General features: G+C 52.8%; 6 protein-coding genes across 6 annotated transcripts; 3 read left to right on the forward strand and 3 right to left on the reverse strand.

Moving 5' to 3' along the window:
• Window positions 1–167: 167 nt before the first annotated feature.
• On the forward strand, window positions 168–2,259 carry PG998_006839 (epoxide hydrolase; the record flags this gene model as incomplete). Its single annotated transcript, XM_066873655.1, has 3 exons — window positions 168–311; window positions 394–524; window positions 606–2,259. 3 exons carry the CDS (start codon window positions 168–170, stop codon window positions 2,257–2,259), a joined length of 1,929 nt encoding a protein of 642 aa, XP_066729600.1.
• A 408-nt stretch (window positions 2,260–2,667) lies between these two features.
• PG998_006840 (Aprataxin-like protein) lies at window positions 2,668–3,714 on the reverse strand (the record flags this gene model as incomplete). Its single annotated transcript, XM_066873656.1, has 2 exons — window positions 2,668–3,536; window positions 3,585–3,714. 2 exons carry the CDS (start codon window positions 3,712–3,714, stop codon window positions 2,668–2,670), a joined length of 999 nt encoding a protein of 332 aa, XP_066729601.1.
• A 421-nt stretch (window positions 3,715–4,135) lies between these two features.
• Window positions 4,136–8,526, forward strand: PG998_006841 (uncharacterized protein; the record flags this gene model as incomplete). The annotated part of the gene is made up of 6 exons (XM_066873657.1): window positions 4,136–4,462; window positions 4,517–4,804; window positions 4,833–7,940; window positions 7,987–8,116; window positions 8,215–8,302; window positions 8,364–8,526. The coding sequence occupies 6 exons, from the start codon at window positions 4,136–4,138 to the stop codon at window positions 8,524–8,526; spliced, it is 4,104 nt and encodes a 1,367-aa protein (XP_066729602.1).
• A 421-nt stretch (window positions 8,527–8,947) lies between these two features.
• Window positions 8,948–9,398, forward strand: PG998_006842 (uncharacterized protein; the record flags this gene model as incomplete). Its single annotated transcript, XM_066873658.1, has 3 exons — window positions 8,948–8,980; window positions 9,070–9,213; window positions 9,318–9,398. 3 exons carry the CDS (start codon window positions 8,948–8,950, stop codon window positions 9,396–9,398), a joined length of 258 nt encoding a protein of 85 aa, XP_066729603.1.
• A 585-nt stretch (window positions 9,399–9,983) lies between these two features.
• PG998_006843 (uncharacterized protein) lies at window positions 9,984–11,441 on the reverse strand (the record flags this gene model as incomplete). The annotated part of the gene is made up of 2 exons (XM_066873659.1): window positions 9,984–11,339; window positions 11,427–11,441. 2 exons carry the CDS (start codon window positions 11,439–11,441, stop codon window positions 9,984–9,986), a joined length of 1,371 nt encoding a protein of 456 aa, XP_066729604.1.
• Window positions 11,442–14,517: 3,076 nt separating this feature from the next.
• Window positions 14,518–19,701, reverse strand: PG998_006844 (multidrug resistance-associated protein; the record flags this gene model as incomplete). Its single annotated transcript, XM_066873660.1, has 12 exons — window positions 14,518–14,734; window positions 14,807–15,271; window positions 15,354–15,866; window positions 16,036–16,131; window positions 16,260–16,331; window positions 16,396–16,519; window positions 16,663–16,941; window positions 17,011–17,173; window positions 17,249–17,970; window positions 18,035–18,268; window positions 18,333–18,612; window positions 18,667–19,701. Coding segments are annotated over 12 exons (4,200 nt in total), but the record flags the coding sequence as incomplete, so codon positions are not given.
• Between the last annotated feature and the right edge of the window lie 216 nt (window positions 19,702–19,917).

The following is a 19,917-nucleotide window of genomic DNA, read 5'->3' on the forward strand; positions in this document are numbered from 1 at the left end:
TGCCACACTCCGGTCTCTGTCGAGCTTGTCAAGCCACACCGCATGCTTGATTCCCAGATATAATTAAATGGGTTTGCGCGCGAGGTAAAGAACGGGGGACTGCCCGCGGAACGTGTGTTGTTCTGTCGACACATTCTCACAGCTGTTCTGCTTCATCCTCATCCATCATGTACGGAACATTCACCGATACGACGTCGATTGCGCGGATAATGGCTGGCGACGCCGACCAACAGCCAGCCGACGACGCTACCGCTGCTGGCCAGACTGGTAGCTCCCCTCCAGATGAGGAAGTCAAGCCATACCAATTGCATGTAAGTAGAGCGCCAAGACGTTGCCGATCAATCACATTTAGGTGAAGCTCTGTGGCTCACGCCTGCTGACTCTGAACACCAGGTATCAACGAAATATATCGATCTCACGCAGCAGAAGCTCGAGATCACCAGATTGCCTCACGAGCAGTCGGAGCCAAACTCGGTGGACTGGTGGGAGCCCAAACCTTTGGTCGAGCCCTTGATTGATTTCTGGTGAGTCCTCTTCTGAAAAGCTTCTGAAAAGCCACCCCCGCGCGACATTTGATAGTTACGACGGACTAACAGACCTGTCAGGGTTGAGCAATACGAATGGCGCTCGGAAGAGGCAGCTCTCAATGAATTACCACAGTTCCGCACTGGCTTCACGATACCGAATGCTGAAGCGCCTATTCGCGTTCACTTTATCCACGTCCGCTCTGCGCACACGGAGGACGCCATTCCCCTTCTTCTGATACCCCCCTTCCCCCTTACCTGCCTGTCATTCGGGCACATCCTCAAGTCCTTCACGGAGCCTGAGAATGGCGCGCAAGCGTTCCACCTCGTCATCCCCTCGCTGCCAGGACTTGGTTTCAGCGATGCGCTGCCGAACAACACCCCGGTCATCTCCACGACTGGAGAAATCCTCAACTCCCTGATGCACCGGCTGGAGTATCCGCACTACCTCGTCACCAACGCTGGCTCCGGGGCGGCGTCCCCTGCTCAAATCGATTGGAAGCTGGCAAGCTACCTGGCAACCCAGCATCCCGACGCTTGCGTGGGCGCGCACTTCATCTCGCCGCCTCTGGCGCAGCCGAGATTGCAGGAGACGCCGATCGCGTGGGCGAAGTGGTCCATCGCGAAGCTCTTCTCCGCGCCCATCTTCGCCTACCATAAGGATGATTTTTCGGCCCTCAAGAGAAACGAAGTTGCTAAGGGCGCCGCCGACAAGAACTCGTCAACGCCCGTGCAAATCGGACTGAACCACCAACTGGCAATGCAGGAGCCCAACACCCTCGCTTATGCCCTGTGCGACTCGCCGACAGGTCTGCTCGTCTTCGTCCTCAAGTACCTGAAGCTTCTGGCCCCCCACAAGGAATTCACCCCCACGGAGGTCGTCAACTTCACGCAGCTGGCCTGGCTGCCGGGCCCTGAAGCGGCCATGAGGTTCTGGGCCCACAGCTTACACCACCCCGAAATATCCACCCAGAAGAAGGCTGTGGCCAAGAAGTGGCGGCCCAGAGTGGCCATCACCGTGTTCCTGGGAGACGAGGTGGCGGCGGCGGAAGCAGCTGGCGAGTCCTACCAAGAAGATGCGCCAGCGCAGATCCGGCCACAGCACGAGACCAAGGAAGACTACGCGTGCCCCGCCTGGGCCAAGACCAAGTACAAGGTCCTCCACACGCATAGAGCCTCTGGAAAGGCCGGTCTGCTAGCCTGGGAGCGTCCAGAGCTCATCGCATCAGGCGTGCGGAGCCTGGCCCAGGAAGTCTTGAAGCTCGATTCGAGGCTCAAGCCCAGCACTGCTCCGGCCACGGCACCGCTCGAGCGAGTCGTGACGGGAGACGACGGCGGCAACGCCGAAGTCCAATTCGATGATACAGCCGCTGCCGCCGCCGCCTTGCGGGCTGCGGCCATGTCGCCCGAAATTGGCCCTCAGCTTGAAACCCCGGGCGGCGAGATACCCCCTCTGGTGTCAAGGAGTCTCAGCAGTGAGTCCGCGCTTCTGGCGCCCATCCCCGAGTCCGAGGAGCGGGCGCACCCCCGGACGGAAACCCGGACGGAAGACCGGACAGAAACCCGAAGGGAAGACAGCAGCGACACGCGGGTGGCCTCGGACAACGAGGATAAGAAAGACGTCGAAGACAACACCAGGGAAACCCCTAATGAGACGAACCACCTGCTTGCAAAGAAGAACGACGAACACCTGGCTGGACGGCCCAGCCCGAGGCCGATGTATCCCCTACATTGATTAAAGAACAGATTGTGACAACATATACACACCACCAAAACGATTTCCGAGGTTATTTGCAATGAGATACCACTTTTGTTTTTTCCATATTGAGTTTGGGTTTTCGGCCAGGGATTGGGGGATACAGTACCGATTGAAATGTAGCATTTGAAAGCTTTACAGCACCTTTTCCTTATTTACCAGTACGATATAGCATAAAGAATGAAGCGTCATGAGTTTAGATGAGTTTAGATTAGATGAATTGCAACTTTGCCGCTGGAGGCACACTTTCGTTCCCGATATCAGGGGTATATATGTGTTTCATTGGCATTTTACAAGCGAAACTTCGGTGCTTTTGATGGTTGAGACGTTAACATACAGACAGCTCAGGAACAGTGAGGCATCTGGGAGAAAAAGACCACTAATCCTCTATTCTCGTTTCCATTTCTCAAACTCCTCTGCCAGGTGCTCCTTGAGCTTCTGGAACTTGTTGGTAAAGTTTTTCCCACATCGCCAACAGACCATATCCTGGCTCGACCAATTTGAGTGCTTCCGCGCGTACACCTCGTTATCGTCCATGGGGAACGCGTCCAGGTCCGCGAAGAAGTTCGTGGTGAACGAGTTGTAGTGCTTCTTGTGCTTGAGGGACTCCGACGACATGTCGCGCGACAGCACGTGGATGTGCAAGTGGTTCATAGACGGGTTCGAGTGCAGGCCGATTTTGACCTCCTTCGCCCAGTCCCGGCCCGGCGGCAGCTTGCCGTCCTTCTTTCCTTCCCACTCTTCCTCCTCCTCTCCGGCCTCGAGTTGATCGCCGCCGCCGCCGTCCAGAACTCGCTGGCGTAGCGCGCTGCTCCGGCTCCCACTACCGAACTTCCGCTCCAGCTCCTTGGCCACCAGCTGCTTGAGCTTGGCGGCCTCGGCCTGCGCCGCGGCGAGGAAAGCCGGGTCCGAGCGGACGGCCTCGAACATCTCGACGTCCGCCGGGACCTTGCGCGGCAGCAGCAGGCAGTGCACCGCCGACTTGGGGTACAGGTCGCGGATGGCCACGAAGTCGTCGTTGTAGTAGATGACCCGGCTCGGCGGGAAGGCGGCGGGGTCCGCGATGTACGCGCCCAGGCCGTCCCGGCCCGCAAAGGACCGCTTCTTGTTCTTGTTAGTGGCGGACGCGGTGAAGGAAGTGGCCGGTCCGGGCGATGACGGCGACGATGCGCGCCGTTTGTGGCCCTGGGTTGATAACGACTGGCCCTTGTTTGGCTTCGTACTCATGAGTTCTGCGACTTGGTTTGTTAGGCTATCTGCGTACGCAGACTGGACTTGTCGAAATACGATTCTAAGCTACTTACATGCGTTTCGAGGCGGTTTGGTCGTAGTGGTGTTGACCTCGGTGGCAGCGCCGGATGACGACTCAATCACAGTGCCGGTAATCTCACCGCCGGTGATGGCTTCCTCGCCCTCTGATCCTGTGGTTGACATGATATATCTTGGTTGCAATGCTGCTTCCTTTATATGCTACTGTGTGATAATGAGGTGAAGAGAAGGTACATGGTTAACAGATACTTATTATAAGTACTCCGTAGGCAAAGATGACATCAAGTGTGAAACCAAAAGGTAGGCGCTCGTAGCTTCCAACTAATTGCAAACACTGTGTTTCGAGGTCATCTAGTTCCCCAAAAGACGTTTGAAACAGCCTGAAGACCCCCTGTAGCTTTTCGCTAATATCTCTGCGTTAGTGCGAATCATCCAATTCGCGCTGTGTTCTAGCGTTGGAAAACCCCGGTTTTTTACTTGACCTCACTGGAAACATCTTCGCAGATTGAACATTGAAAGACAACGCAGCAACAACTGCACATCTTTCTCTAACTTCCCGACATCTCCCTTTCCAATTGCCGCGACGATGGTAAAGAAGGGCAAGGAAAAGGCCGCCAAGCCAGCGCCAGCGCCAGCGGCGTCCGCTGCTTCGTCTTCGTCCAAGAAGCCGGCAAAGGCCCCCGCCCCCAAACCCCCGAGAGAGGATGACTTTATCGTCTTCACAAACTCTGACAAAGACCCCAAGCCCAGACGTCCTAAGCCGGCAAAGCCAGCTGAAGATGAACCAACAGGCCCCCCGAAGCCTACGGTGAAGCAGATCATCGGTGGTTCTAGCTGGACAGGAAAACTGCCAGTCAATCTTCTGTCAGAGCACTGCCAGAAGCAAAAATGGGAGAAGCCTAGTTATGATAACGTGAGCATCTCCGGATTGTACCTGATAAAGCCAATGTATTGATAGTTGTATTAGATGAACAAAAGCGCAGATGGCTATTCTTGCTTTGTGACCATGCGTGCCAAGCACCCCAAAACCCATGAGATGCAGGCCGTGCCGCCCTTCAAGCTGCCTCCCACTCACAAGCACCTAGTTACCAGAGAGACGGCGCTGGAGGCTCGCCATGCGGCCGCTACATATGCCTTGTTCCGGGTTTGTAGTATGAAAAACATTCACACCATGTTGCCCCCGGACTACAGGGACTTGTGGAAGGAGTTTGGAAACCTCAAGAAGGAAGATGCGAAAGAGGGCCAAGGGGTGGATGTACGATGCTGATCCGTTCGCCACCCAGAAGCAACGCGAAGACGAAAAGGTGGCCAAGGAAAAGAAGCGCAAGGAGCAAGAAGCTATCAGGGAGAAGGCAAGGACTATGCCGGGCGCCTCTGGGCTGGTCCTCAGAAGCAACGCGGCGGGCCACTCGGCAGGGGTTGGCTCGAATCCCATGAAAGGCTGGACCTCGGTGCCGAAGATTGAGATGGGTAGGAAGACCCGTTCGCAGCTGGAAGATCTGCTTCGGCGCGAGGTCATATGGAACCCCCACGGTGTCAAGATGACAGCAGCACAGAAACAAAGCATCATTAAGGAGTTCACGGTCGCGGACTTCCGGGTCAGCCACATAGAGGAGGCTGTTGAAGAATGCAAGGACCGAGAGGAAACCCTGGAGTGGCTGCTGATCCACGTACCAGAGGATGACCTGCCCAAGTGGGCGCTGCCTGGAAACTACAGCGCTGGCGTGTCGGTAGCTGCAACATCCGATCTGAAGCGGGAAGCAGCGATAAAACGGCTTTCTCAATCCGGATATTCTATCGAGCTCTGCAGGAAAGTCTACAACGACAGCGGCATGGACGAGGATGCGACTGCAGACGCGTTGCAAACCATCCTTCTCGCTAGTGGTGATGGCTCTGCGAACCCTCCTGGATCCCCGGAAGAGCCACTCATTCTCGGCACACCCGAGGAATGCTGGGAGGAAGAGATGGAGAGTCTCGAATCCGTGTTTGGCGAGCAATACCAGCGCATATCAGATACGGTATGCCAAATCGCCATCGAGTCAGTCGAAAATGGACCAAATAAGAACATTGCTACGGCAATTCAAGTCCGCAGATCGCCACGGTACCCTACCGAGTTGATAGTCGCGATGGTGTCGGAGCTCCCGTCCTACATCAAACTCAGCATCATCAAGAAGACCCTTTCCTATGTCAGAGAGTCTTTGGGCGGCGAGCCTATGAAAATCTACTTCGCCATAGATTGGGTCCAGCAGAACATCAACGACATCATCCAGCGGCCTGGCAAGCTCAAGGAGATTTCAGGGGTGGCGTCGACCGCATCGGAAGTACGGACTGTCAATGCCCGGCGCAAGACGGCCAGGCACCCGAAGCCCCTGAAATGGATTACCGACCCCAAGAGTAAAGAGTCGTGGCAGAGAAGGCAAGAAGATCCTGCTGTCAAGAAGATGATAGCGCAACGGCAGAAACTACCAGCTTGGCAAGTAAGAGATACGGTCGTCGATACTGTGTTGAGCAACCAGGTGACTATCATTGCTGGTGAAACCGGTAGTGGTAAATCAACCCAGTCCGTTCAGTTCATCCTGGATGATCTTTACAGCAAGGGTTACGGTAGTGTGGCAAACCTTATATGCACACAGCCTCGCCGAATCTCCGCCCTGGGCCTAGCAGACCGTGTAAGCGAGGAGCGGTGCTACAAGATCGGAGAAGAAGTGGGCTATTCAATCAGAGGAGAGCACAAGTCAAGCGCTCAGACGAGGATCACCTTTGTCACCACTGGTGTGCTGCTGAGGCGTTTACAGACTTCAGGTGGACGGACCGAAGATGTCATTGCTTCACTTGCTGATGTAACTCACATCGTGATCGACGAGGTTCACGAGCGCAGTCTTGATACCGACTTCCTGCTGTCTATCATCCGCGATGTGCTCAAGCGCAGAAGAGACCTCAAGCTTGTCCTCATGAGTGCCACTTTGGATGCGGCGACATTCAAAGATTATTTCACCATGGAGGGCCTCAGCGTTGGTCTGGTCGAGATCAGTGGTAGAACCTACCCCGTGGATGACTACTACCTGGACGACATCATTCGTATGACGGACTTCAAGTTGGGATATGACCGATACCACGACGATGGCCCAGCTGATTCGGACAAGACACTGGACCCGGTCAACAAGATTATCCAGAAACTTGGTTCGCGTATCAACTATTCCTTGCTCGCAGAGACGACGAAGGCCATTGACGCGTCTTTGTACGACAGCAACAAGAAGGGCGGCATCTTGATCTTCCTCCCAGGTGTTGCTGAGATCAACCGGACCGTGAACGAGCTCAGAGCTGAGTCAAATCTACACGTCCTGCCGTTGCATGCCTCGCTCGATACACGGGAGCAACGGCGAGTCTTCACTAGCCCACCTCCTGGGAAGCGTAAAGTCGTGGTTGCAACCAACGTTGCCGAGACATCCATCACCATCGATGACATTGTTGCTGTTATCGACACGGGAAGGGTCAAGGAGACAAGCTACGACCCGCAGAACAACATGCGAAAGCTGGAGGAGACTTGGGCTTCGCGCGCAGCTTGTAAGCAGCGACGTGGTCGCGCTGGTCGTGTGCAAGCCGGCATCTGTTACAAAATGTACACCGCAAAGCTGGAGCAACAAATGGCGGAGAGGCCTGAACCTGAAATTCGGCGTGTTGCTCTCGAACAGCTTTGTCTATCCGTAAGGGCTATGGGTACTATCGACGTAGCCGGCTTCTTAGCGAGAACACCCACACCCCCTACCACATCTGCTGTGGAGGGAGCTATCAAGCTACTGCAGAGAATGGGTGCACTCGACGGCGAAGAACTTACATCGCTCGGTCAGCAATTGGCTATGATCCCTGCCGACTTGCGATGCGGAAAGCTAATGGTTTACGGATCCATATTCGGATGCCTGGATGAAGCCGTTACTATCGCCGCAATTCTGAGCTCCAAGAGCCCCTTCCTCTCCCCGCCTGATAAACGTGACCTGGCCAAGGAGGCACGAATGCGGTTCGCCAAGGGCGACGGTGATCTCCTGACCGACCTTCGAGGATTCCAGCAGTGGAGCGCGATGATGGACGAGAGGCTGCCACAGCGACAGGTACGCAGCTTCTGCGACGAGAACTTCATGTCTTACAACACGCTCTCGGACATCGCTGCGTCAAGGACGCAGTTCTACTCGGCGTTGGTGGAGATGGGCATCGCCTCCCCTTCGGTCTTCAACAAGAGCATCGAGGGCGGAGGCAGGCGCGGCGGCTCCGCTGCCGCGCCAGCCTCGGCGTCGTCCATGTCGCTGATCCGGGCCCTGACGGCGTCGGCTTTCGCACCACAAATTGCGCGCATCCAGTTCCCGGACAAGAAGTTTGCGGCCTCGATGGCGGGCGCCGTCGAGCTCGACCCCCGAGGCCAAGACGATCCGCTACTACACGCAGGAGAACGGCCGGGTTTTCATCCATCCCAGCAGCACGCTGTTCGACCACCAGGGGTTCGCGGGCAATGCTGCGTTCGTGTCGTACTTCACCATGATCTCAACGAGCAAGATCTTTGTGCGCGACTTGACTCGTAAGTTTCGTCTCCATTTCCCTTGTCTTTGAAAAAAAAACACCCAAATCAGATTCGGTTGGAAGATGCAGATACACAAGCATGCTAACCCGTGACAGCTTTCAACGCGTTCACCCTCCTACTCTTCTCCGGCGCCATTGAGCTAGATACCATGGGCAGGGGATTGGTCGTCGATGGATGGCTCAAGTACGTTATCACCAATAATTCCCAGTCCAATATGGATATTCACTAACGGTCGTCTGATCAGGTTACGCGGATGGGCGAGAATCGGTGTATTGGTCTCCAGACTACGCGGCATGGTCGATAACATGATCGCGCTGAAGGTCAACAACCCGCAGTCGGATGTGCACGAGAACGAAGTCATCAAAATAGTTACGAAACTCATAGAGCTAGACGGGCTGGACGCATAAGTAAGTTATATAGACAGCCGAGTTATGGCAGGCATACATTCCATTTAGAGGCATTAAAATTCAAAGAATAAGAAGAGAAAACACCATATCGGCCAATGTCCTGGAAATGTTATGTTGCCTATTATAGAATGTACATGAAGGTTATGAACGTGGCTTGGTTGAATATTGAGGCCAGTATTTCATAGTGAATGTTCTATCTGGGGCGATTGGCCACTGATTTATGGAGGGGCAAAGCGACATATGATGTATGCCCGTGTCGTGGCCTGACTAGGTAGAAGCCGCGTCAAGTTGCCACCTCTCTGTTTCGCATCATAATTTCATCAATATCAATCGACGTATATCAGTCTCTTCTTTTTTCTGTCAGCCTTCCATTTCATCACTTGAGTTCCTGCAAGAGTAAAGAGACAGCAAGACGAGAAAAATGACGCCCATTGACAATGCCATGAAGTCCAAGGTACGCTAAGGTTGAACCGCACTGAACCGAACCGTACTTTCCTTTGCACCCGCCGCCTCGTTTTCTAACGCCGTGTGTGTCCATTATAGAACGCCTTCCTGGGTTTCGCCGCCCTCGTCGTCGCTGCCAGTACCTACATCATCTGGGGCAGCGATCTGCTTCCGGCAGAAGGCGACCCTACGGGCAACCCCGAGGACTGGACAAGGGAGGAGCTGCGGAGGTGGCTAGCCAACGTGAGTCACATTTTCGCTCTCTATATGCCTTTCTCTCTCGACCTCCCCCTCTATGAGATGAGACGTCAGAGAGCTAACAAGAGGAACGCTTACACCAAAAACAGCGGGATCTCCATCCGCAGTCGAGCGACACGAGGGAACAGCTGCTGGGGAGAGTCAAGGCGAATATGCGACATATGCCCTAAGCAGTTTCACTGGCGGCGATGGATGGACCCAGGCGGGAACGATTCAAGACGATTTCACTAAGAGACCGTAGCCGTTGGTTGGTGTAGGTATATATAAATTCAGTAGCAATCGATACTCCCACACAATGTTGTATGGGGTTTATAGTTTCAGGGGTTGCGGATAGAAACCCAGTCACAAATCATGTATGTAGATGCGCTTATGGTCTAAACTTTGATTGCACCGGCGACGTGATCCACGGGGTAGGAAAGACAAGTCCACCACATCAGCGAGCGCTCTACTCAGTTCTCGCGATCGAGTACATATCTAGTAGGCATCCATGATACGCCCCCAACTAAATTTTCAATATACCAGGACTATGTCATCTGGGTCTGCCGCCCTGCCCCCTGCTACTATTGCGGGTTCCTATGCCACGACCAATTGAAGGTAGGAGGCACCGGGATACAACTACCAATCCGGCTATCTTGATTGCCCATGGTAAGAAAGGGGGAAACGCGAAACGGCATTTCATATAGTACAAGCGGAGACTGCTCAGCCCAAATACGGCATCTTGCCGCCGCTATTCAAGGGAACACGGTAGTGCTCGATCACAACTCCACCCCCGAAGCCTTCTCAGCAGTGGTCTCCTCAGACTTCTCCTCGGTAATCTTGCCGCTGGGAGTCCAGTCAAGCGCCTTGAGCCTCTCAGACAGAATGGGATGCGAGAAGTGGTAGCTAGCGTACATCCAGTCGGCATCCATCGTGCTGAGGTTCTGGATCTGCAGCTTGATCAACGAAGCGGCCAGCTCCTGCTGGTAACCAAGCTTGCGGGCGAACTCGTCCGCCTGGAACTCGAAGCGTCGGCTGATGATGTTCATCAACAGCTTGATGACTGTGTCCATGGGGGCCAGAGCGTCGGAGAAGAGGATGAAACCAATGATAATGGGGTGCTCCTTGATGAAACCGAAGTCGTGGTAAAGCGAGGCGTTGTTGATGAAGACGGAGAAGAGGGTGAAGATGTAGAAGACGTGAATCTGGGAGATACCAAACAGCCTGGTGGTGTGACCCAGGCTCCAGTGGCCAAGTTCGTGAGCCAAGACAGCGGTAACCTCCTCAGACTTGCTCTTCTCAATGAGGGTATCGTAGATGACAATGTGCTTCTTCCAGGGCAGACCGAAGAAGTAGGCATTGCTGTGGGCGCTACGCTTGCTACCATCGATGACGAATAGCTCCTGAAGGGGGAACTTGAGCTTCTTGGCCAGGGATTCGACGTCGGTCTTCAGCTTGCCGTCCTCCAAAGGAGAGAGCTTGTTGAACAGAGGAAGGATGGTGATGGGGTAGACGGTGATCATGAAGACCTGGAGACCAGCAACAAACAACCAGAGGTAGTAGAAGAACTGGTTTCCAGTCCTCTGCACAATGCTGAGGAAACCGGCGAGGACAGGCGGGGCAATGATGAAGGCCAACATGTTCGACTTGAGCATATCCGTGATGAAGAGCTTGGGTGTCTGCTTGTTAAAGCCGAACTTCTCCTCGAGGACAAACGTGTGGTAGATGGATGTCGGGAGCGACAGGGCTTGCTGGATCAGGATGAAGGACAGGACGAAGACGATAGAGTGCGAGATCTCGCCGGTGAAGCGAGCCGGGGCGACATTGAGGAGGAGCTTTCCGGTCCAGGCCCAGAGCTTGGGGAGGACGTCGAAGTGGATGAAGGCAATGTTCTGAAGCTGACCGTAGAGACCGCGGACCCAACCAAACTTGGCCTTGGCGCGACCGTAATCCTGAGACTTATCGTAGACCTCTTGGGACACCTCGGCCTCCAGGACCTTGGGCACCTTTGTCTTCTTCAACACTTGGTACTGGCGCCATGACAGGAACTCTTCGAAGAGGTACTGGCCGACGGAGAAGCCGATGATGAGTTTCTTCCACGGGAACATGGGTCGGTCGAGCGTCTGCGAGAGGCGCTAGGAGCAAAAGAAGGTCAGTCAGCTTTGCTTCTCGCGAGATGCTTCCAATTGATCAATTGACGAGGCTGTCGGTCGTTGTCTTACCTGGAGCAGATCCATCTTGAGTGGCGCGCCGGGGGTTCCCCGATGCCAAACAAGCGATGCCAAAAGGCGCAAAGTACGCAAAAGAAGAGTAGTCGTCCAGTCGTCGCTAAAAGATTCTCCTATGCGCCGTTGGAGGAGATGGTGGTTGTCGGAGTTGGAAAGGTCAAGCCAGCTGTGATGTAGGCAGTGGGTCTGGCTACCTAGTTATGCCTTTGCTAGAAGATGGGAATCACGAACAGCAAGCTACGTGTCTCGATGCACCGGGCTGACTGTACCTGATTGCTGACTGTTCTGACTGTGCTAAATGTACTCTGCAGTGCGCCGCCGATGGTGGGGCTTCGCTGTGGCTAGGTGGCTTTTACCCATTCAATTGCACTGCATCATGCGGCTTGGCGGAATGCTCTAGGCTACTACGGCATTATCCCAATGCGACATGAACCCCGTTTCTAGGGGATAGGCTGATGGTATATGCTTGGGGTTCTGTTCCCACAGGCTCATTCTTAATGCCCTGGGCGAGCCTTAGTTTGGGATACGCTTGCAGTATCCGTATGATAGCGTAGCTCACCTCCATCAAAGCGAAGTCCTCTGCGTATCATTAGCTAGCCGGGGAATAGATTCAGGAAAAGGATCGAAAGGCAAAGCAACGTACTTCCGAGGCAGATGCGAGGACCAGCATTGAAGTCCACATAGCCAGATCCTGGGCGGGCTTTCTTGGCCAGATCGCCATTCTCCCATCGTTGTGGGCGATAGGTTTTCGAGTCTGGGCCATAGATATCTTCTCGTCTGTGAAGATGATACACAGAATAGACAATTCCAGCGCCTTGACCCAAGAGGACCGGATATTTGCCACCAGGTCCTCCTCCTCGTGGCAAAACTGTGGGTTTGTTGGCGAAACGAATATTCATAGGCAGTGTTGGATAAAGTCTCAAGGCTTGAGTACGTGAGTTCGTCGGAACATATTAGTCTAGTCTGCCGTGGTAATCTTACTTTCATTGATACAACACCTCAGAAATGGCAGTCTCTGTATTTGTTCTCGGTTGATCTCGATATCAACAGGCACTGAGGCGACTTCCTCCTGTAGCCGTTCCAAGACGTCTCGGTTGCGGACAAGGTGAAAGCTACTGCTGGGTTAGCAACAGGTACAAGAGACGGGGGCGCGTGCACGAACAACGTCCAGGAGAGCAGACTCGCCGTCGAGTCTCTTCCGGCTACCAGAACGTGGAGGAGCTGGTCGCGGACGAGCTCGAAGTCTTTTATTTCTTTCCAAAGATCAACGATGAAGGTGTACTTCTCCGAAGCTGCATCTTCGCCGAAGTCTTCGTAATGCTTGATGGCCTTCTTTGCAAAGAAGGACGCCCACGCATGTACAGCCCTACACGCTTTCCTAAAGCTCGGCGGGTCGTAGAGAATGGCAGCTTCAGCAAGGCGGACGCGAATGCCACAACCGAATGTAGCGTAATCGAAATTCTCCTGACTGCTTCTCGTTCTGCCTTGTCCATACTGCTGTGCGGCTCTCCAAAAAGGAGCATCGTGGTAGTGTCAAGGGTGTACTCAAACATAAGTGGTTTCAAATCCACCACTCCATTGACAGCTGCTTCAGAGATACCCGAAATTAGATAGTCAACATGGCTTGTGAAAGCTTGAGGAGTCTGCTTCTGGACGCGGGCGAACTGGCGTCGGATAAGCTCTCGGGAGCGTTTCCATGCCGGACCATCCTGTGAGAATATACCCTCGCCAAGAAGAGGAAAGCCGGCTAGGCGCCGTGTTCCAAGGCCATAATCTTCAAAGTTTGTGGAGAGGATCGTTTCGATGTTATCGGGGTCAGTGGTGAAGTAGCCTGTTAAGCCGAAGAGATGGATGCAGCAGGTTTCTGCTAGGTCAAAGTACGGCGTCATACGTTCAAAGGTATGGTCGCCAAATAGAATATCATATTGGCGCTTGACGAGATCTAGAGCAAGGGGCCATTTATACGGCACGTATGGCTCAACCGGCTTGCAATTGTGTTGCGCGGCGATTTTCCGTTCGACCTGACAGCGATTGGTAGCCTGTCAATATTTGCCCAGACTGAAGCATCATTCATTTATTTAGACTGAGTACTCACCTGTTTCTGATTCCACCATCGAACCGACATGTATACGCAGAGAACAATGGTCAATGTCGCAACCACCCATCGTATTCCACCGATGAAACTCGCGAAGGACTGTACACTATTCCAGAACGCAGCCATGGCGATTCCATAACCCTCCATGTTCAATCCTGGGGTGGAGGAGGGGGCAGCAAGATGTGAGGCACGAAAAAGGAACATGCAGGGTGGAATGGGGATCGAGAGGGGTTTTGGCTGTTGGGACTTACTACACAACCCAACTCATGCCGACAGGACTCTACGAACCAGACGTCATGCAACTTACCCGAATATTCCCATGACGTTTGGCGGTGAGTACAGGATGTGAAATTCCCCAAGGTTACACTGATCACTCTCCTTTTCAGCTACATGCATATCAACATGTATGCTCGTATTGTATGAAATGCGTGTGACAGCCTCCCGGCATACCGGTAACCAATTATAGTAAACAAAGGGACCGACTGAACCAAGCAACTGAGTATCCCTTGCAACAGACGGGGGTCAGTCAGCTCCTAAGTCTGTCTCCTCAATCCGATTTTCTCACTTTTGACAGAGCTTCCGGGCCGTAAAAGGTTTCCCAGTTGTCAAGCTTGTGGTCCGAACCACCTCAGAACTATTGATCTACCCATCCTACCTTTCGATTCGTGCATCCCGCAGTCTCGTTGCGAAGAAAAGCTGGTTCATCGATACGTTGATGAGTTCGATCCTATCCTTCGTGATGCTATACGTCACCTGGGATATGAACAAGACGGTCTCTTCGTGGGCAAAGAAAAACAAACAGTCATAGGGCAATGAATGGCTCTGGATCGAGTGACAGAAGCACATGTTGGTAAGATACTCGGTAATGCTTAATGTGCTGAAGATTGAACACACGTAAATGTACGCCTGCCGTAGGTAGACTAATCTTAGGCTTCCATGCTGCTGAGTGCTAGAAGGACGAAGCACGATGGGGCCTTCGCCTACTCACTGCCGAGACGTATATGCCAAGTACAGCTCACGAAATGCCGAATCCCGGGCAAGCAGGGACTCTGGCGCGTCGTGCTCAATGATCCGGCCTGCCTGGAGGAGCAACACACGGTCAAATGTATGGATGAATGCGAAGCGATGGAGGACCGAGATGACGGTATGATCCTTGAATTCCGTCTCAATGACCTTGTGCATAGCGGCCTCAGTCTCCCCATCAACACTGAGATGGCAATTAGTTAGTCTGTTGGTATAATTTGCATCCGTATTTCTCAAATGGGATACTTTTTCTTACCTACTCGTAGCCTCGTCCAAGACTAAGATTCTCCCAGGAACTAAGAGGGCGCGGGATAGGCAGAGGAGTTGCCTTGAACCCTGGGACCACTCTGACGGAATTAGCTCCGCGTCGAGGCCGCTGCCGTCATTAATCTGTTCCCACAAAGAAGTCGATACTTTGCGAACTGCTTGCTCTACCTCATCAGCAGAACACCGCCCATGGGGATCGAGGTTGAATCTGATCGTGCCGGGTAGAAAGAAAGGCTCCTGAGGCACAACATTGATACATGAGCGTGCGTCGCTTGGCGAAAGAGTTGCGATGTTCCTGCCATTAACATGAATCCGTCCTTTTCTGACTTCTATCATTCTCAGCAGTGCCATAATCAGAGACGTCTTTCCGCTGCCGGAGGCGCCGACGATGGCGACCTTTTGTCCTGGGGTGATGCTAAAGCTCAAACCAGCAAGGGCTGGGGTGTCATTGGACCTGCATGATGAGTAAAATACAGAATTAGCACGGATCGAATATCCTTCGCCATAGAGGCAAGGCAGATTTTGGTGTTCTTTACCCGTAGTAAGTTAAGACGTCCTCGAAGTCTATAGCTCCCTGCGTTAGGCAATCCTGCTCGGAGTCTGGCGCGGCACATGCGGTCCCTTGCGTGGGTTCCGAAGGTGTGTCTCGCACATATATTTGGACCCGCATCACGGCTCCTATCGAGGTCTCTAGCTTAGTCCAGGCCTGTATACTTTGCGAGAGTAATGCATTGAACTGCAGGATCAGGGACAATGAAACCCCGAGAGACCCGGCGCTCATGATGTTTCGGGACAGCAGCGAGGTCAGGACAATGATAACAGCCAGGGCACCGACTACCAAGTCCAGCACCAGTACAAGCCACTGCTGGATGCAGAATAGCATGTAGTATGGTGCCTGGGACATATCGAGAACATTCGTCAACTTCCTCTGGAAGAACGAGTCCCAGCCAAAGGCTCGGATTGTTGTGAGACCCGAACCAGTTTCAATAAAGTGTTTGAATAGAGGGGCTTTTGCTTCGATATCCAGGAGGCGGATTTGGCGCGACGTCCTGAGATAGTATCTTTGTAGGATAAACACTGTACCAATAAGAGCTGGAATAGTCGCGGCAAGATATTTACCAAGGACGCAAATGATAACGAGTTGCACAAGACATGAAAACGCTCCTGCGGGGTGAAAACTCATCAGCTTTGATTGAATATGCAGCGCGGAGAGCATACGGAATGATGAAGGGGGAGGTGGGGGTGATACCGGTAACAAACTGTGCGGCCTGTAACGGGAGGGCAAAGTCGATAAGTTCCATATCTTGACTGAATCTGTTTATAATGGTGCCGGTATCTGTCTCTTGGAAGAAGTTGAATGTTGCGCTACAATGTCGCCGTTCGAAATTAGCAATATACCTCGGTAATCGTGGTGCGATCCCCTCGAAAGCTTGGTCACATACCCTAAAGTAGCATTCAAGAGGTCATCGTGGAGTTTCATAGCAGTATCGCGAATGATATCGATGAAAAGAAACCTAGAGGCTGGGTATCAATACAAGTTGTGTTAAACGAAGGTCAGAGGCGGATATGCAGACTTACCACAGCTCAGCTACAAATGCCAAATTCCCAACTACGACGAAGGCGGCGAATACGCCGACATAAAGACCCAGCTGCTGATTCGGATCTTTTTGATTCGCCTCTGTCCATCTTTCCAGCCATATATCTAACAACTCGTCAGTACAAATGCATCAGTCTCAAGACCAAATACTTACACGAAACATTCGCACAAGCTGCCGCAACAAACGAGGCGAGTAGATACCGAAGTACCGCGAAAAGTCCAGCGCTGCGCCCGTAATATGAATATACCGACCAGTCCCCTTGTTGTCTTTCTAAGTTCAGGTCTTCGGTGGGGGGTGTCGATGAGGACTGAGGCGTCTGCGTTTGCAGCCCTCACCTCAGAGTCGACTACCCCGTCAACCTGGTAAGCTCCGTTCTCGCCTTTATCCTGCTTTGCCACAGAAGCGTCCTTATCTTCGTTTTCCTCGAGGGCGGCGTCTTCGGCATACACTTCGTCGGGCCTGCCACACTGGACAAGTACGCCATCTTTGAGGACAACAACGGTGTCCATGTGCTGGAGTAGACGTTCTGAGCAGCATGTGTCAGTTTTAGAAAAGAAAGCCCCCGATAGACCCCGCCCTCTCCGGCGTCACTTACTGCTGTGTGTTGCTATGATAACCGATATGCCAGCTCGTCGGAAGTGTCCGTCGCCGCTGAATAGTTGGGTCAAGATAAGGTTGACCATTGAAGCATCTAACCCGCTCGTCACATCATCTAGAATGACCACAGGCAGCCTAGAATACACCGCACGAGCGAGGGCCTACGCGGCTCGTCAACTAAGTGCCTCTAAGAGCTGTAGGATGTGACGGAATGTTTAGTTTGCGAAGCCACTTACCACTCGCTGACGCTGTCCCCCGCTCAAGCACGATCCATCGCTTCCCGCTCTTGTTTTGTCTCCGCGGGGCATCCTGCGAATGTCTTCTTCGAGGCCGCAACTAGAGAGAGAAAACTGATACCAGGCTTCATCATATTCTGCGCCTCCAACTATGTTGGACTGTATCGTATCGTCCAAGATCCAGGGAGTCTGACTGCAATACGCCATCTTCTGAAAAGGAGATACTATGGATCCCTTATTCAATATTGTTTCTCCGAATATTGTAGAGAGTAATGTGGACTTTCCGGATGCGACCGGTCCGATAATGGCTGTAAACTCCCGGCGAATCGTCAATGACAAGCCTCTTAGGGCGGGCTTAAGAGCTTCTGGTGACCATGAGATATCGGCATCCTCAAGGCGAATAATTGCCTCCATCGGTGGTGCAGTGAGGGCCCCGAGAGTCTTGAGCATGACGGATTCCTCACGCACCTCAGGAGGAGTGGGTGGTGTCTGCAATAGTGCATCTTTTTGGCAGAATTCTTCAATGCGAGTGAAACACGCAGCTGCCTGGACACATTGGGGTAACGCATCGCAGAAACGAACCACCGGGTGAGTCATGAGAGATATCAATGATATGGATGTGAATGCCTTCTCCCCGAGTAGAGTTTCGTCCTTGCTTGTTGCAGCGATTATCGCGTAGAAGGCAAACGTAGCGAATGGAGCGACAACCTCTGGCACATTGCCTGCCCGAAAAGATCAGCCAACGCTTCCGCTTAAACGAGCAATAAGCAAGGGGCGAACACATACCTAGAAGAACCTGCCAAACGAGCAGTTTACGGAATTCTTTGGATGTATCTAACTCGATCTCGCGTGCTTTGCGGATAAGAGTCTCAATAACTCCAGTGAGACCAAGCATTTTTATGACCTTCATACCGCCTAGCATGATGGTTGTGACAGCAACTCTCTTTTGTACACGTTCAACCCAGGCTCTTTGTGCAGATCCGAAAGAAGCAGCGATCCGGCTCGTCCAAACCACACAAACTGACATTCACGACACTCGTTAGCGTATGGATACGTCGGTGCCATTTGAGGATCGTCAATTTACCTAGAGATATGACTAGCGGTACAGCAGAGGCCCACGATAGCTGACGTGCCAACAGCCAAACTGCCAGGCTGACCTCGATCACAGAGGCCCATACTTCATGGATCGTCCTCAATGCTTGCACGATTCTTTCCACATCGGTTCCCATCAAAGTCAAGGCTGCGGAATCTTTCATGTCACTGTCCCGCAGGCGAGTAGTCTGCCGGTAAATTATAGAGATCAGGCTAGGCCGAACTCGGGCAACCATGCGGTACGTCTGGCGCCAGTAAAGCGAGCGAGACAGCTATCATCGTTTAGTTTCTGTAGTAGCGATGTGAACAAGTCGTGGGCTACTTACAGAAATACCAAGATAGATCAAAACGCAAGCGCCTATAAGGCCAGCGCGATATGAGTCGGCCAATCCTCCACTTGGTTGTTGGTTGTTCAAGTACGATACCGATGTCCCGATGAAGAAGGGCTGGCAGAAGGTGAATGCTGACAAAGCCAGACGTGGAGGAACTGCAGAAAGAAAGCTCCATCGATTAGCGGAAAAGGCAGCTCGGAGTAGACCATGACGATGCCCTCGAACGCTGCGCCATGCCTTATCCAGATTGTTCCACGTCGACTCTTCCCGAAGATCAGTGTCGACCCTGGGAACATTATCGAGACATATTATTTTGTTGTAACATATTCTGAGTAGAGGGATGACCCACGTCCAGAGACTTCGGCCCCAGATGCCTGAGACTTGCTCCTTGCTTGTTTTGGCATCGAGATGGGCCAACGATGATGCCTTGCGAGATGACTCAGTCAAGGTGACAAGTATGGTAAGCAACAAGATGAGTGTCCAAAGTATTCTTGGCTTCTCATCGTTATCAGACATCAACCAGAGTGTGCGCAGAGCTGGAATGTACAAGACAGTTGTGGCAGAGAAATAAAGGACTAGGAGATCTGAAGGCCGGATTGACCGTGTGTCTTCCAGGAAAGATGAAACTGCAGCCAAGAAGACAGCGACCATGGTAACCACGGCAGAGGGGATGGAAAGGCTGGTGTGAAGATCCAAGACGCCATGTCTAAAAACCGAAAACAGCAGTAGAGAGCAGAGCAATGCGAAATATAGAAGCTTCCAGCGCGGTATGGAGTTAGCACGAACAAAACTACTGGCAAGGTGAACATCTAGTCCCCAAAACATACCAATTTGCAGATCAACAGAGGACGGAAGTTGAGGATAACCGGCGTCTTCCAGAGTGTCGATAATCGGAACGGCAGTGCCACCAATAACACAGACGCTGGCAGGAGAGTGAAGAATGCATCTTCCCAGAGTAGGGTGAAGTCGAAATTCCGGCAAGACGGATCCACGCGAGGAGCGAATTGATTGTCTATGCCCCGAGGGCATCTCGCGTTGCTCGACATCCCCTCCTAGAGTTGGTTATCGAAGGAGTAATGACAATGTAGCGGCGACTTGTGGGAGGGTGGGGCAAGGTGCTGGCGATGCGACCACCCCTGGCTACTTATGTGTTCTGCTACAGCCCCTGTAAGCGATCGGGGTTGTTGGTTGCTGGTACATACATAATAGGAATCACACCTATCCCGAACTCCGATCCGCTGGGAG

This window comes from Apiospora kogelbergensis, assembly GCF_038363985.1.
Source record: "Apiospora kogelbergensis strain CBS 113332 chromosome Unknown utg000005l_segment0_segment0, whole genome shotgun sequence".
NCBI classification, from domain to species: domain Eukaryota; kingdom Fungi; phylum Ascomycota; class Sordariomycetes; order Amphisphaeriales; family Apiosporaceae; genus Apiospora; species Apiospora kogelbergensis.